The sequence below is a fragment of the Gorilla gorilla genome, chromosome 3 (genome assembly GCF_029281585.2).
Source record: "Gorilla gorilla gorilla isolate KB3781 chromosome 3, NHGRI_mGorGor1-v2.1_pri, whole genome shotgun sequence".
NCBI lineage: Eukaryota > Metazoa > Chordata > Mammalia > Primates > Hominidae > Gorilla > Gorilla gorilla.
Window position 1 is genome coordinate 167,667,492 of NC_073227.2, and position 14,626 is coordinate 167,682,117.

Here is a 14,626-nt window from a genome sequence, read left to right on the forward strand (position 1 = left end):
GGGTTGGAAGCCTGGAACTTAGTGGTAAGCAGGAGGCGTAGGAGGTGGCAGCCAGGTAAGAGGCACTCTTACCTACCCAACGCTGGCTTGGGCCGCAACTTTATTTGGGAGTTTCTTTTTCCGGTGAGACAGAGACCCGGCAGAAGAAGCGGGAAGGGTTGGAGGCTGGTCCTTAGGTAGGCACTGCCTGGCGACTGGAGCGCGGACCTGGCCATTTGGGTGGGGTTGAGTGGGGGCGCGATTGTGAGTAGCAGCCGCGGGACGCTGCGAAGGGGCGGCGGCAACAGAGCACGGGCGGGGGCAGAAAAGGGGCGGCGGAGGGCGCGGTGGGGGAGCGCGAGGCGAGTGCTGAGAGAGCAGAAAGGACTCAAGCCTGAGGGGAGTAGAGAGGAAGAAGGGGCAACGCGAGAAACCGAACAGGAGCCGGCGTTTCCTGGCAAGGGAGGGCGGAGGCGCGCGGGAGAGAGGGAGGGCGGGGGGCGCGGGGGTAGGCGCGGGGAGAGGGGAGTATAACTCGCCGGCCGCGAGGAGCGGGGGCAGTTTCGGGTGCCGAGGTCTGCAGCTAGCGGCAAGCGGAGTCAGGCATCCGTTCAGACTGACAGCAGAGGCGGCGAAGGAGCGCGTAGCCGAGATCAGGCGTACAGAGTCCGGAGGCGGCAGCGGGTGAGCTCAACTTCGCACAGCCCTTCCCAGCTCCAGCTCCGGCCGGCCCGGCACTTCTCGGAGGGTCCCGGCAGCCGGGGCCAGTGAGTGCCTCTACGGACCAGCGCCCCAGCGGGCGGGAAGATGATGATGATGTCCCTGAACAGCAAGCAGGCGTTTAGCATGCCGCACGGCGGCAGCCTGCACGTGGAGCCCAAGTACTCGGCACTGCACAGCACCTCGCCGGGCTCCTCGGCTCCCACCGCGCCCTCGGCCAGCTCCCCCAGCAGCTCGAGCAACGCTGGTGGCGGCGGCGGCGGCGGCGGCGGCGGCGGAGGCCGAAGCAGCAGCTCCAGCAGCAGTGGCAGCAGCGGCGGCGGGGGCTCGGAGGCTATGCGGAGAGCCTGTCTTCCAACCCCACCGGTGCGTATTTCTGCATAATCACCGCTTAAAGGCACATTTTGACAGCCCCCTTTATCTGCTTGATGTTTTTTTCATGTCTGCACAGCAAATCACCCCACACCTCCAACCAATTTTCCCCTCTCTCTCTCTTAAGTATTCAGCAGGTCTTGCCTTTCATATTAATTTTTATGACCTGGGATGTTGCCTGTGCGCGTGTTGTGTTGTGTTTCGTTGTGTCTACAGGCTCACTTTCCTCCTCCTCCTGCACTCTCCGCTTCTTTCTGTGGCTTCCCTCTTTTTCTCTTCACCTCTGTTTTCAGGATTATTATTATTATTATTTTAACGATCTGGGAATGTTGTAGGCGCGGCGACGGTGTCGAGCCCTGGGCCGGGGCTTCCGGAGAGAGCGAGTACAATTCCCTGCTGAGCGTAATGTGTGCCTTCTACTTACAATTGCAGAGCAATATATTCGGCGGGCTGGATGAGAGTCTGCTGGCCCGCGCCGAGGCTCTGGCAGCCGTGGACATCGTCTCCCAGAGCAAGAGCCACCACCACCATCCACCCCACCACAGCCCCTTCAAACCGGACGCCACCTACCACACTATGAACACCATCCCGTGCACGTCGGCCGCCTCTTCTTCATCGGTGCCCATCTCGCACCCTTCCGCGTTGGCGGGCACGCACCACCACCACCACCATCACCACCACCACCACCACCAACCGCACCAGGCGCTGGAGGGCGAGCTGCTGGAGCACCTGAGTCCCGGGCTGGCCCTGGGCGCTATGGCGGGCCCCGACGGCGCTGTGGTGTCCACGCCGGCTCACGCGCCGCACATGGCCACCATGAACCCCATGCACCAAGCAGCGCTCAGCATGGCCCACGCGCACGGGCTGCCGTCGCACATGGGCTGCATGAGCGACGTGGACGCCGACCCGCGGGACCTGGAGGCATTCGCAGAGCGCTTCAAGCAGCGACGCATCAAGCTGGGGGTGACCCAGGCAGATGTGGGCTCCGCGCTGGCCAACCTCAAGATCCCCGGCGTGGGCTCGCTTAGCCAGAGCACCATCTGCAGGTTCGAGTCCCTCACACTGTCGCACAATAACATGATCGCGCTCAAACCCATCCTGCAGGCATGGCTCGAGGAGGCCGAGAAGTCCCACCGCGAGAAGCTCACCAAGCCTGAGCTCTTCAATGGCGCGGAGAAGAAGCGCAAGCGCACGTCCATCGCTGCGCCAGAGAAGCGCTCGCTCGAAGCCTACTTTGCCATTCAGCCTCGGCCCTCCTCTGAAAAGATCGCCGCCATCGCGGAGAAGCTGGACCTGAAGAAAAACGTGGTGCGCGTCTGGTTCTGCAACCAGAGGCAGAAACAGAAAAGAATGAAATATTCCGCCGGCATTTAGAAGACTCTTGGCCTCTCCAGAGACACCCCTTTCCTCGTCCCCTCTTTTCTCTCCTCTCTTCTGCCTCTTTTCACTTTTGGCGACCAGAAACAATTCCAGTAAATGTGAATCTCGACAAATCGAGGACTGAAGAGGGAGCGAACGAGCGAATAACTGAGCCCAAGCCGGTGAGAATGTGAAACAGTTTCTCAAAGGAAAGAATAACAAAAGATGGTATTTGTCTGTTGTAGCAAAGTTGTCCCTTTTGAACCCCACCTCGGCTTCTTCAGAGGAAGTGTGGAGATGGCTGTTTGCAGGAAGGCAGACGAGACAGTGTTTAAAAAGTCCACAAGAATGATCAAGTAAGATTTGTTTTTATTCTTACAGACATCACCCGTGTTCAAGTTTAAAAGTACACTTTGCAACTATTTTTCAGAAATAGAAATTGATTCAGGACTAAAACTTTAAACTAGAGTTGATGCTTAATGTGATAGAGACATCTCTAAAGTATTTTGAATTTTAAAAAAAGATGGCAGATTTTCTGCATTTACACTGTATATTATATATATATTTTTATTGTGGTTCTTACCCCCTTTTCCTTCTCTGAAGTGTTAATGCTTAAGAAAAGAGTTGCGCCTGCTGTGTTCACTGATCTTGAAAGCTATTATTAGATTATTGCAGAACATCCCTCTGTAAATTATTAATTTATCTCTCTAGCAACTTAATTTTGTGCACATTCTAATTAATTAAACTTCTTCCGTCTAAAAAAAGTGGGGGAAATGTATAGCTAGTAACGTTCAAAAAATTTTGTTTGATGAGTTTACCGAATTTTTACAGCTTTCCTCCTATACTGTGTTCCTTTTGACCCATTTGTATATTCTCACTTGAATGAAGATTGTTTTTTTCTTTGTTTTCACTGGTAGTGTTCTGATTTGTGAGTCGACACTCAGTAATGGATGTCTTAATCGTGTAGACCTGATTCACTGTCTGAAGTATTGTTTACTTCGTTACATATTTAATGGGGATTCCCACATTGTCCCCATGACACATGAGCGCTCTCGCTTACCCTTACACACACACACACACACACACACACACACACACACACACACACACCTCTAACAGAAGGGAAGAAGCAGTTGGAAGCATGACTGATGCATCATTTTCTAGTTTTAGGTGCATTTGCCGCTTGGTGTTTGCCCTTCAGATTTTAGATTTCACCAAGGTATTTCAGTCTTCCAGTTTTCAAATGCTTTGTTGGCTACATGTTAATATTTATAGGAATACTTCAGTTTTTCCTTTTGGAGGTTTGTTTGTAGAAAAACTAATTTGAACTATAAGAAAGACAGTGCACTGCTTGTAAATTCACATTGTTTGGAAAAATTCTTTTGGAACAAAAAATTAGGTACATGATAACTGGTACCTTATCTACTGTAAATATCTCATTAAAAATGATGCACACATAGATATATTCTTACAAATTTTGCTGTATTGCTGTTCTGTTTGAGGCTCTCCAAAGTCTTGAGTTCTGTATATGGCCTGGTTTCTTGTTTTTATTAATAGATGGTTTATTTACTATGGTAATGTATTAATTTATTTTTGGTGTTGTTCGATTGTCTTTCATTGAAGAGATAATTTTAATGTTTTATTGGCAACGTATGCTGCTTTTTCATTAAAATATGCTATTAAAATTAAATGGCTTTTAAAATGTGATGTTGTTTTAATCATTTATGTGGGAAGTGTTTTGGTGGGAGACTTTTTTAAAGGAGGAAGCACATTTTGATGATTTATTAGGGAGTGGTTGTTATCAAAGTATAGCTTGGACTTAGTAAGGGCTGTTTCTATGGTAAAGTATTAAAGAACAAGGTTTATAACAGCCTTTTAATAGTGAGAACTCATCTCACAGGATACTTCACTTTTCTGCTCAGAAGAAATTATGATATTTGGCTCCAAATATCTCCCTTGGAGTTCTTCCTTCAGACTTGCAATAATCCTGCAAAAAAGAATCTTTATAAGCAGAGATATTGGATGGAAACAATTTCATGCATTCCCTCCCAACTATCAGGAGTAAAAGTAAGAAAGAAACTCAGCTCACTTTTCAGCAGCTCTAGGAGACTGGGTGTGGCAAGAGCCAAGGCCTGGTTGGAGGAGTACAGAACCCTGGTTGAGGCCCAGAAGCAAGCCCACCATAGCTTTCAGTTTGGTCACCACCACTGGAAAGCAAGGAACCCAGGCAGAGCAGGAAGCACCTGAGTTGCTGGCTTAGGAAGTAAGGTCTCTCTCTCTCTCTCTCTCTCTCTCTCTCTCTCTCTCTCTCTCTCTCTCATTTCCCATGACCTTTAAGGAAACTCACATAGCAGAGTAGGGCTGAGGAAGAAATTCTGTGTAGTTAGGAGTAGCAAATTTTTGCCCTCTTCTGTGATTCACCCTGACACCAGAGTTGGTGGGAAGTCTGTCTGACACTGGTTTGGCACTGACACAGGAAAATTTGTCATGTTTGATGCAGTCATTTCTTCTTCTGATCCTAGCTTAAAGACATCTCTCCACTATTTTAATAATATTCAGACTCCCTACAACAGTTGGACAACATACTTAATACCAGGTTTTCAAAGGTATTTTTTCCCTCAGTAAGTATCTGGTTTAGATATTTATGTTATTAATATCTCACACTATTAATTAATATGAGAATATCACGCTAATCTATAGCTCAAATGAGAGGAAGATCTAGGTCATTCTCCAGGAGTAATTCTATTAACCTGAGCTGTGACTCTTCTGATACAGAATTATCTTGAGATGTTTCTTATTTTGGAGACAAGATTAGGAAATATCCTATGAGTCAATGAAAGTCGTTACAGTGGCTCAAGTTGGAATTAAATGTTGTTGGAAATATCATAATTTCTGGAGGTAACAAAAAGAGTTGTGAAAGTTAGATGGAGAATGGGTGGAGGGACCTCTTTTTATTACTGAAAAAAGAAAGACACCTGAGGAAACAAAATCTAAGTGTCCATTACAAATAATGAGATGTTGCATAGGTGCCTAAGAAAACATTAAAACTTGTAGGAATTTAAAAGAAAAAATTGTGAGTTCAAGTATAGTAATATTGATGGTTTAGTTCTATTTCTGTCTTGAAGGCTGAAAGTTTCTTCTTCTGTCTCCCTTCGTATTCTTAGATTCGGTTTTCCTGAAAGTCTTTTCAAACAGCCAGCATATGCTGAGTTAAACTCAGCTCGGTTCTATGCTGAGTACTAATTTCAGTACCATGGATAGTAACCGTAGAACTCAGCCCTACTCCAACTCCCCTTTGACCAAAAAGTTTTTAGCTAGCTAGACAACCTTCGGCTTGCTTGCTTTCTCCAGAGTGGAGAAAATGAATAAAATGGCTTGAATGTAAAACAGATTCAGCTTCCTTATCTAGGATAAAAATGATCTTCAATAAATAACACCGTTCCCTTCTCACATGTGGATTTTTAGTGAAAGGGAGTTAGTTGGCGGGAAGTAAAACAGATGTGCTAGTGTCTTATTTCTACAAATATAGCATCTTTAAATGAAGACGAAAACACTGTAAAAGTAGTAGAAATTGAGAAACATATTGAACAGAAATAAAAAGGAGTTTTAAAAGTACTTTTGAAGTACATGACAGCTTGCATATGTGCATACATGCCTAAGATTTTTGCGAGAAAAGTGACATAACAACAACTATCCATATACTTCCATAGTTGAGAGTAAAGGCCTATATTTTCTCCTAATTCACCAGGTGTTCTTTGTCTCTCGTGTTCCTGGACTTTCAAAAGTACATCACATTTTGTTAATCTTCTCTGTGTTAGGGTAAGAGAAAACTTTCTTGTCTGCAAGATGGAAGTATTTTCATTCTCAGAGCAAGCTCAAATGTGTGTTGTATGGGAAAAGCTGAAAAGAAATACATTCTGAAGTTTTTACTAATGAGAGTTGCAGAGATACTAGAGATAATACCAAACCAAAGAGATTTGGAGAGAAGAGGGTTGGTCTTAAAGAAAAAATTAAAGGTAAGAATAGGCTGAACCATGTATAAATTGTTGAGAAATATCCATTTGGTGTTGACTTTCAAAATACTCAAATGGATAAGTAGTAGAATGTGTCTGAAAAGTCTTGTCATATCAATCAAATCCACTGGCCTTCATGACTTATTTCCTAATTTTCCCCAAGGTCCACAATTGCTATTTTGTTGGAAAGAGATATATTATAAATTGACTTAGTAGCATATTCAGACATCTTGAATTTTATGTTTCAGTATTATGTAGTTTTTTAGACTTCCCTAAAAGCAAATAATCCAATCTTTTTGTTCAATGTGGTCATCTAAATCCAAACTGAAATGGAACAGAAATGATCATGTAAGCCTGGTTGATATCTAAGTACCCTCCATAGCAAAACATTATAATTCAGTTTCTTTCAGATACCTGACATTACATCAGTTGATCAACTCTTTATCAGATTATGTTTCATTGACACATAGCCTGGAGAAAAATAATGTAAGTATGAAAAAGCAAATGAAGTAATTAGGATTTACATACAATGTAATACTCTTCTGTTTTCCATAAAATTGATTTTTAAAAATAAGTGATGATACATAACTACACTTTTCAATATCAAGGAGAGATCCTGTTACTTCTCTTTGTGAAGAGAATTGAAATTTTTTCAAGATAATTGAAATTTGAGGGATAAAAATGTTTTATCTCAAACTTCAAATATATCAATTTATTTTGACCTATCTATTCGAGAAGCTCTTGAGGAGACAGTGAAAAATGCATAGAAAAATTCCCTTGAGTTTAAAAAGAATATTATTCACAGAATGAAGCTCAAAATTTTTCTAGACAGGCAATGACAGTAAGTTTAGAAATTTGTTTTTGGAATTGTTTCGCAAAAACTATATCTCTGGGTAAATGATTCATATTAGAACTCAAAACTTCACTTTACTTTTCAGTTGGTCTTGGAGGGGGTTGCTGCAACAGAAGGGAAAAAAAAGTTGGATTGGTATCCTGTAGGACAAAATGGAAGACAAAGGTTTTCTGACAGTTATGATGTTCCTGAAGTCCACATTTGTCAGGAGACAGATTTATGGCAATGAGAAAAAAAAATCACTAAATTTCCCCTGCTTTGCTCCTTTAAAGGAGCCATTCCCAGTACTGAAAGTCTATTATGGGTGAATTAATAAATTACACAGCGAATTATTAAATCCAGATAATTACAAGGAATAAGTAAGTAATCATTAGTTATCTCAGCTAATTACTCTGGGTCAGAGCCAGCCAGAATGTGAAATCCTCCGCGGGAATTGAAATTAACTTTGCACAGTGAGTCTCTCTGCTTGACATCCCCAGTCTGTAGGCACATGGCAGCTCCCCTGTGAGCTAGTCTTTCTATTTAACTTGGAGAGAATAGAAATAAAATTAAGTGGCAATGTGATAATAGAAAGCTGCTCAGAAAGCAAACTGTGGGTTTTATTCTGTACTTTCAACGCTTGGAGATGAAAAGCTTTATTTACACCGTTTCAAAAATTTAAAGCACCCTTGTTGAGATGGGCTCCCCGAACACACATGCACACATATCTACAGTCGACTGGTGTGACAGTCAGATTAGCAGCACATGAAGAAGGCTCAGGAACAAACGTTTTGAGTCCTCTCTCTCTCTGTCTGTCTCCCTCCCTCCCTCCTTCCCTCCCTCCCTCCCTCCCTCCCTCCCTTCCTCCTTCTCTTCCTCCCTCCTCTCTCTTCCTCTCCCTCTCTCTCTCTCAGATGTGGGGAGGGGGGGAGGCAGCAGTCAGAAATAAAAAAAATGAAAATATTGCTCTTTGCTTTCATTCCACGCAGTGGAAAGGCTGTGGAAAAGTGCAGTCTGGCCTAATAATCTGTTTGTTTTGTTTTTGTTTGGGTAACAATATGCTTTCATCTTGCCACAGGAAGAACCAGCTTAGTGCAAACGTTGTCTCTCGTTGATCTTTTGCCAGATGCTTCGAGAACTGGTGTCACTTTTTTTTTCTCATATAGCATCACTTTCTGAAGCCAGCCTCCCCTATCCTCTCTCCCTCCACTCCCACCAACCCCTGAGGCCTTCTCAAAGGGCAGAGAAGAGGGCAAAGCCTGGTGCCCGTTGGAAAGTGGAAAATACATCTGTGTGATAATGTAATTGTGTGTATCACAGGGCTGGATAAGCCTGGACATATCAAGAAAAAAAAATCTGCTGTTAATGTATTAAAATGAGGGGGGTGGAATCTAAGAGCTTTTTTTTTTTTTATCAATTGCAATTAGATGGACAGTCTTTCCGCTCATTCCCTGCTCTAGTCTGGGATGATAATAAAAATTTAATGAAGCCTGGGACGAGCAGAGCGCTCTGTCTAGGGACCGTGGAATAGAATATTTTAACTGTACATTTATACCAACTGTCTGGCTTCAAAGACGTGACTGCTTTTAATCTCGAATTAGAAAACCACAGACTTGAAATTAAATATTAGATACCCCCGGATCCCCTTCCTTTCTGAAATATTGTCCCGACTGTTTTCCTCCATTGCCCCGTAACACACATATCTTAGGTCTCCAATTACATTTCCGTGAATAATAGATGGCTTTGATAGGGTGCAGTATTCTGGTGCTTTCGTTTGTGTGTGTGTGTGTGTGTGTGTGTGTGTTTAAATAGAGTTAATGCAATATTAATTGGCTGTAGATGTTATAAGAATGCACAGCCCCATTTTCAGGAACAAATCGATGAGATAGGGATGCGAGAGAGGGAAGATGAAGGCTTTTCCCAATCTAGGTCACTTCTTTGCGGAGAGGCCTTCTCAGAGCTTTGGGTAAGTGAAGAGGCGCCTTAAGTTCGCGGTCCCAGCTGCTCAGGCTCCGCAGCCCGGAGGCGGGAAAGGGAACAGTGAGACTGAGAAGCAGGACGCGGGGACAGCGATCTCCCAGAAGCTTTCCTTGCTTTTGGTGGCTAATGCTACGCGCCTGCCTGCGGAGCTCAGGCGGCACCGAGGAATCAAGATCCTCGTCCCCACCCTCCGACTCACCACCTAATGCTTTGCACAAGCTGGCCTTGGGTTCCCTGCTAGTCCCATCTCCCCTCTCCACCCCTCTGGTTCCTGGTGCGCACTGGTGACAGGCGATTTGGGAGAGGGTGAGGGGTAGAGTCCAAAGGTCTGGGGCTGCGTGGGGTCAGAGCAGAACCTCCCTCCCTCGCTGGAGGAGCTCGACCGGTCCCGAGGGGCCCCCAGAGCTGGGGGAGCAGGCGTCTCGCCAGGCGCTCATCCAGGAACCAGCAAGAAAGAGAGGCCCGGTCGCCTCGCCCCCTTGCATTTTACTAATCACGTCTATTTAAATTCTAGCGCGGTCCGCCGCGCTCTCACCGGGAAAGCTCTGGAGAACTGGACCCATCAATTACTCTGAAAAAATCCCTGACTACGTGAGGCTTCCAGCCAGCGGGAGGGAGGCGGCGGGAGGAGGTGGGGAACCCAGCCCCTACCCCTCTCCCCTCCTCCCCGCCCCTCCCAGCGCGGCCTCTTGATATACACTCAACTTCAGGGTTCTGGGGCCCCAGGGAGACTTGTGCGCATTCTCAGAGTTCGAGCTTTTGTGGACGAGGAAGGAAGGTGGTGGGAGAAAGTTGGGACCTGGCCTGTGCAGGGCATCCGCTTCCGGAGCTGCTATCCCTTGTGTACCACCCCTTTCTCACTTTTTGCCAGGCCCCTACAGCGGGCCTAACGGTTGGGGACTGCTGGGCAGGGAGCGGTCTCCACTCGGCCTTCCTTTGCTCCAAGGATAGGGCCTTCGGGGAGAGTCTAGCTCAGAAACTTTTTAGGAACCTCAGCTTAAAGTCCTGTAGCACGAACCCCATCCCCCATGCAGGATCCAGGATGCCCCGAGGCCGAGCAGCAATCCAGGCGCGCAGCTGGACGTGCAAAAAGAACGCGTTCGCCCTAAAGTAGGGAGGCGAGTGAGCATGGCTAGTAATTACTACTTCCCCCACCCCCGCCCAGCTTCACCCGCCCCCACCCCGCGCTGGGTCTGCAGCCATTACTCCAGCTGTCACTGGGCGGAAAGCAAGCGCCGTCCCCCCAGCCCCAGAACTGGCTGTAGCTAACAGAAGCTAGTGTCCCCCTCACCCTCCCATAGGGTCTGGATCGTGGATCTTAAAAATTTGTCCTAATTTTTCATCAATACTGTACTTCCTCTTTCCTAGCTCCCCTAATGTTTGCATTTTCTGGACCCTGGGAGCATATTCAAAGTCTTATTTGTGTACATGGGTGAGGGTTTTTGTTTTTTATCTCTGGTGGTGGGGGGCTTCCTGAATAATTGGAGGCAGCAAGAAAACGAGAACTGATATTTTTAAGAGAAGCCAACTGGCTTCCAAAATTGTTGTAAGATGCCAAGTCGTCCTGTTAAACTAATGGGGTTTGATTTTTTTTTAAAAAAAAGTTACTGATGTGTTTGTAAGTGGTTAAAAGGCTTAAACTAACACCCTCTGCACGATTCATTCAGGACAGTGTTTGTGGTTCTTGGAAGGCCTGAATGACTCTGGGGTTGGTAAGGGACACCTGGAGATGCAGGGTTAATACACATAGGGCTGGACAGTCCTACTCTCCCAGTGGGCTACCTTGGCTTTGCTAAATGGCTGTCTGCATTTCTGTGCCTTTTGGTTAAACTGGGTGAAGACTCACTGACTTCCAGAGACAGAGTAGGTCATGGTTTGGGGAATTATTGGCCTAGTGTGTGATGTGACAGAGGTGGAGAATCTTTTTGCAGTCACCTTATGCTCCAAATTCAACAGCAGTCCCAAGCCCGAAAAATATAAGGAAGGCTTCTGACCCTTGCCAAGAAGGGGCACCTTTTGTGCTCAGTAGTTATAAACCTAGGAGCCCCTTTTTCTTGCACTGGGGTGAGGGTGAAGTGTCTCTCCCTAGGTGGCAGCTGGCTCCCTGGTGTACCAAAGCAAGGCCTGGATTGTAAAGGTTCTTTAAGCACTGATCTCAACCAAAGCATTTTCACCAGAGCGAAGGCACCTTTTGCAGCATAGTGGAGGACCAGGGTATACCCCCTATCAGCCATACTCCATGGACATGTATATTCCAAGATTCTCAACTTCAACTCTGGCATTTTCCTCAAAACTTCTCACCTGCATCACACACACAAACACACACACACACACACACACACACCACAAAGCAACAAACGGGCACACTCCAAGCCATTCTCCTGCTATATCCCCCTGCCAACATGCTTGGTGAAACTTTTCAAACTCACTCAAAATGCCACTTTCTTAGTCTTACCAAGACACTGCTTCTCCTGGAAAGGTGCCTGAGACTCCCTTTTCTGTGTATCTTTTTTCAAAGCACCTGATGGGGCTTTTACCTTTTGTTTGCTACAGGTGTCTTGCCTGTGGGTCCTCCCTTTACACAGAGCCCAACACGGTGTCTTTTTGGCAGCAGCACCTCTGGCTCCGACGGTGGAAGCAATCTGTGTTTCCCGGGGAAAACAGGGGACCTGGCCTGCAGCTGGGCTCAGCAGGGATGGGCAGGGATGAGGATCCAGAATTAAAGTGAGGATCTCTTTGGAAGCAGTGTTCGGTGCTTCAGTCTTTACCCTCTCCAGGGTTTCATGGTGGCTTTCAGAGAGGAAAGCCTGGCTAACTGGTTTTAAGTCCCATTTTGGTACCAACTCCAAGGTACCAACTAATGGTGCCCAAGCGCTAACTTTGCATCTCAGCCTCTGGAGGTGACCATTTTGTCACCTTGAGCCAGAATGAGGGCAGCTCCTTTCTCCTTCACCTCCAGAGTCTTAGGATTTTGTGGGGGAAGAGAACTCGGGCCCCTGGCTTTTGAGCTAGAATGTCTGATTCCATCTGGGAAAAGAGCAGTTGGAGGACCCTGGGGTCCACACCCTTAAATTAAATCTAACTTCCCCTAAATGGTCCTACTGGGTTAGGTAAGAATTGGTTGGCAACTTACACTTTCTTTCATCAACTTTTCACTTTACAGCCCTGAAAGCTTTTAATTACAGTATTGTCAGAGGGACCCATTCTTCCATTTCCTAAATCATTTCATTGATTTTTTTTCTCACGCTGCTTTCCTTTTCAGGGAGACTTATTTCCTTTTCCCCGGGATTCACTCTGAATTTGAGAGGTGAATAAGAAAAAGAGGGAATATGTGAGGGGGTGATGGGCGGCTAATAGGAGGGAGTTATCTATCTTTCCCCAGGGAGGGGGAAATAATGCAAAGATGACCATATATGTTATCTCTCTATCTTAGGTCCTGCAGTGTAGACATGTAAAGAGAAAGAGGAGCTATAATAAAATAGAAGGGCATCAGTGCGGGGAGCTAGACCAGTTTCATTTTTGCCAAGTATTCTCAGTTTGTTCTGAGGAGGGGAGCAGACATATCTGGATAACTGGTAATTAGACTTGGTAATATGCATTCATTCACTGTAAAGAAATCCCAAAAGATGTTATAGTAAATCAAGTTTTTTGAGCAGAATTAGAACAGCTTCTAATTCTGGAAAGCTCAGTCACATTTCCTTTCAAAACCAGGCAAGACTAGAATTCTTTGGTTCTGTCATTAATTTTGTTATTAAGGTAACTCCAGGTTTATTTTTCAAATAGTAGTCTTTACCAACCAGTTGTGGCATCAGCACAGAAGATAAGGTACCCAGTGTAGAGCAGAAATGAGCAAGAGGTTGCTGTCAGACAAAGGGAAAGCTGAGGCTGCTGTTTCTATTTGCTCCCATTGCTGTAGAATCCTAAACTAGAAGGTAGAAGAAATGTCCGGATGTTTCCTACATGGCCTTTTTGCGCTAGCAGTGTGTACAATTGGGGAGGAAGTTTGGAGGGGAGAATAGACAGATTTAATTTAGGTTAAGAACAATTGTATTTATTGTACCCCAATTTGAAACTACTTCATAACTCAGTAACGATGGTGAGGAGCATCCTTACTTCCCACCATTTAACTCGTGGCCATTAGGTATCAGTTACTGCAAGATAAAATGATTTAATCAGCCTAGGCGAAATAATCTCTTTACTGTTCAATCCTTCTTCCTTCCACTTTCCCCTCCCCCCTCCCTCTTTTCTCTCCTCTCATCTCTCAAATAGCTTGGATGAGGAAATCTTAGAAGCTGGTGTCACTGTTAGAAGCAGCTCACTTATTGGGGCAGGATTTCTGTATCGACTTTAATGCTGCCCATGAGTTGCTTATAAAAATGATTCTCCCCCAAATCTGTACTTAGCTTGCATGTGAAAGGCAGAGAAAACTATCTTGAGATGCAATAATGCTTGGCTTTCCTGAAACAGCAAGACTGAGTTTTTATTTGTTTGTAATTAATAATAAACAAGCCATTGACAAGCTAGAGTTGGCTGTCTATTTAGGTTTTGCAAACTCACTCATACAAACTCTTTCCCCTTGTTCAGGAAGGGATGCTATCCCTGAAACTGCAGCCAGATGCAGCTCCAAGCAATCCCAGTGTTACATATGATATTTCCCCCCGCTGGCTGATGGCAAGTAGATGTGATAAAGCAGAAACTGGACACAGGTAAGACTATCTTAGGATAACTCTTCTCCCGAGCTTCCCATTAGGCACAATGACAGGAATAGGTTGGAAGGAAATAAATTTTAGGAATCAGTCCCCAAACCCTTTTGTACACTCTGATGACTTGAGATCTAACTCTTTTAATGAGGGAGTGTGGGATGGCACAGCAGTCCAGAAATAAATAAATAAATAAATTGAAAAAACTAAAAATCTACAATATCTCCTCCATTTTGAATTGGGTAGGTATTACGGTTCCTCCAACCTTTCTGTTTGCACTCCTTCAAGTTCTCTTTCACCACTCTTCTTCCCACCTCACCACTACTACCCTCATCACCGCTCTCCTCCTCTTCTTTCTTCTCCCACTCCCTTCCCCCCCAGCACACTCTTGCAGGACGTGAATTGTATGCACAGCTAGGAATGAGATCTCAAGCGATTTCACAGTGAGAGGATTCTAAAAAGTGATACACAAGGCTTAGATCCCTGAAAATTGTCTGGTCTTGGAGGGTGGTGCAGGAATGTGTGGTTAGGGAGCCTGTGAAGCAGATTTGGGTCCTAGTGAAGGATGGAGCTGTGGCTGTTCTGGGTATGTTGGTGGGTGTGAGGTGCAGGTCAAGGGAGATGAGTCTGAATGCTTTTTTCTTTTTTTTTGAACTTCTTTAACCATGTGG

The 14,626-nt window shown here is 45.5% G+C and overlaps 1 protein-coding gene across 2 annotated transcripts; it reads left to right on the plus strand.

The window, feature by feature from the left end:
• Window positions 1–538: 538 nt before the first annotated feature.
• On the plus strand, window positions 539–4,132 carry POU4F2 (POU class 4 homeobox 2). 2 transcript variants are annotated; one of them, XM_063705140.1, is made up of 3 exons: window positions 617–879; window positions 1,024–1,061; window positions 1,494–2,873. In XM_063705140.1, exons 1-3 carry the CDS (start codon window positions 787–789, stop codon window positions 2,443–2,445), a joined length of 1,083 nt encoding a protein of 360 aa, XP_063561210.1. In that variant the 5' UTR covers window positions 617–786; the 3' UTR covers window positions 2,446–2,873. The 2 variants fall into 2 exon arrangements, with proteins under 2 accessions (XP_004040511.2, XP_063561210.1); XM_004040463.4 differs by having other exon boundaries at window positions 539–1,065; window positions 1,504–4,132.
• The last annotated feature ends 10,494 nt before the right edge of the window (window positions 4,133–14,626 follow it).

Coding starts and splice junctions, on each gene's coding strand:
- POU4F2 (XM_004040463.4), top strand. CDS start 787: ATGATGATGATGTCCCTGAACAGCAAGCAGGCGTTTAGCATGCCGCAC. Junction 1,066..1,503: donor CCTGTCTTCCAACCCCACCG/GTGCGTATTTCT, acceptor TTACAATTGCAG/AGCAATATATTCGGCGGGCT.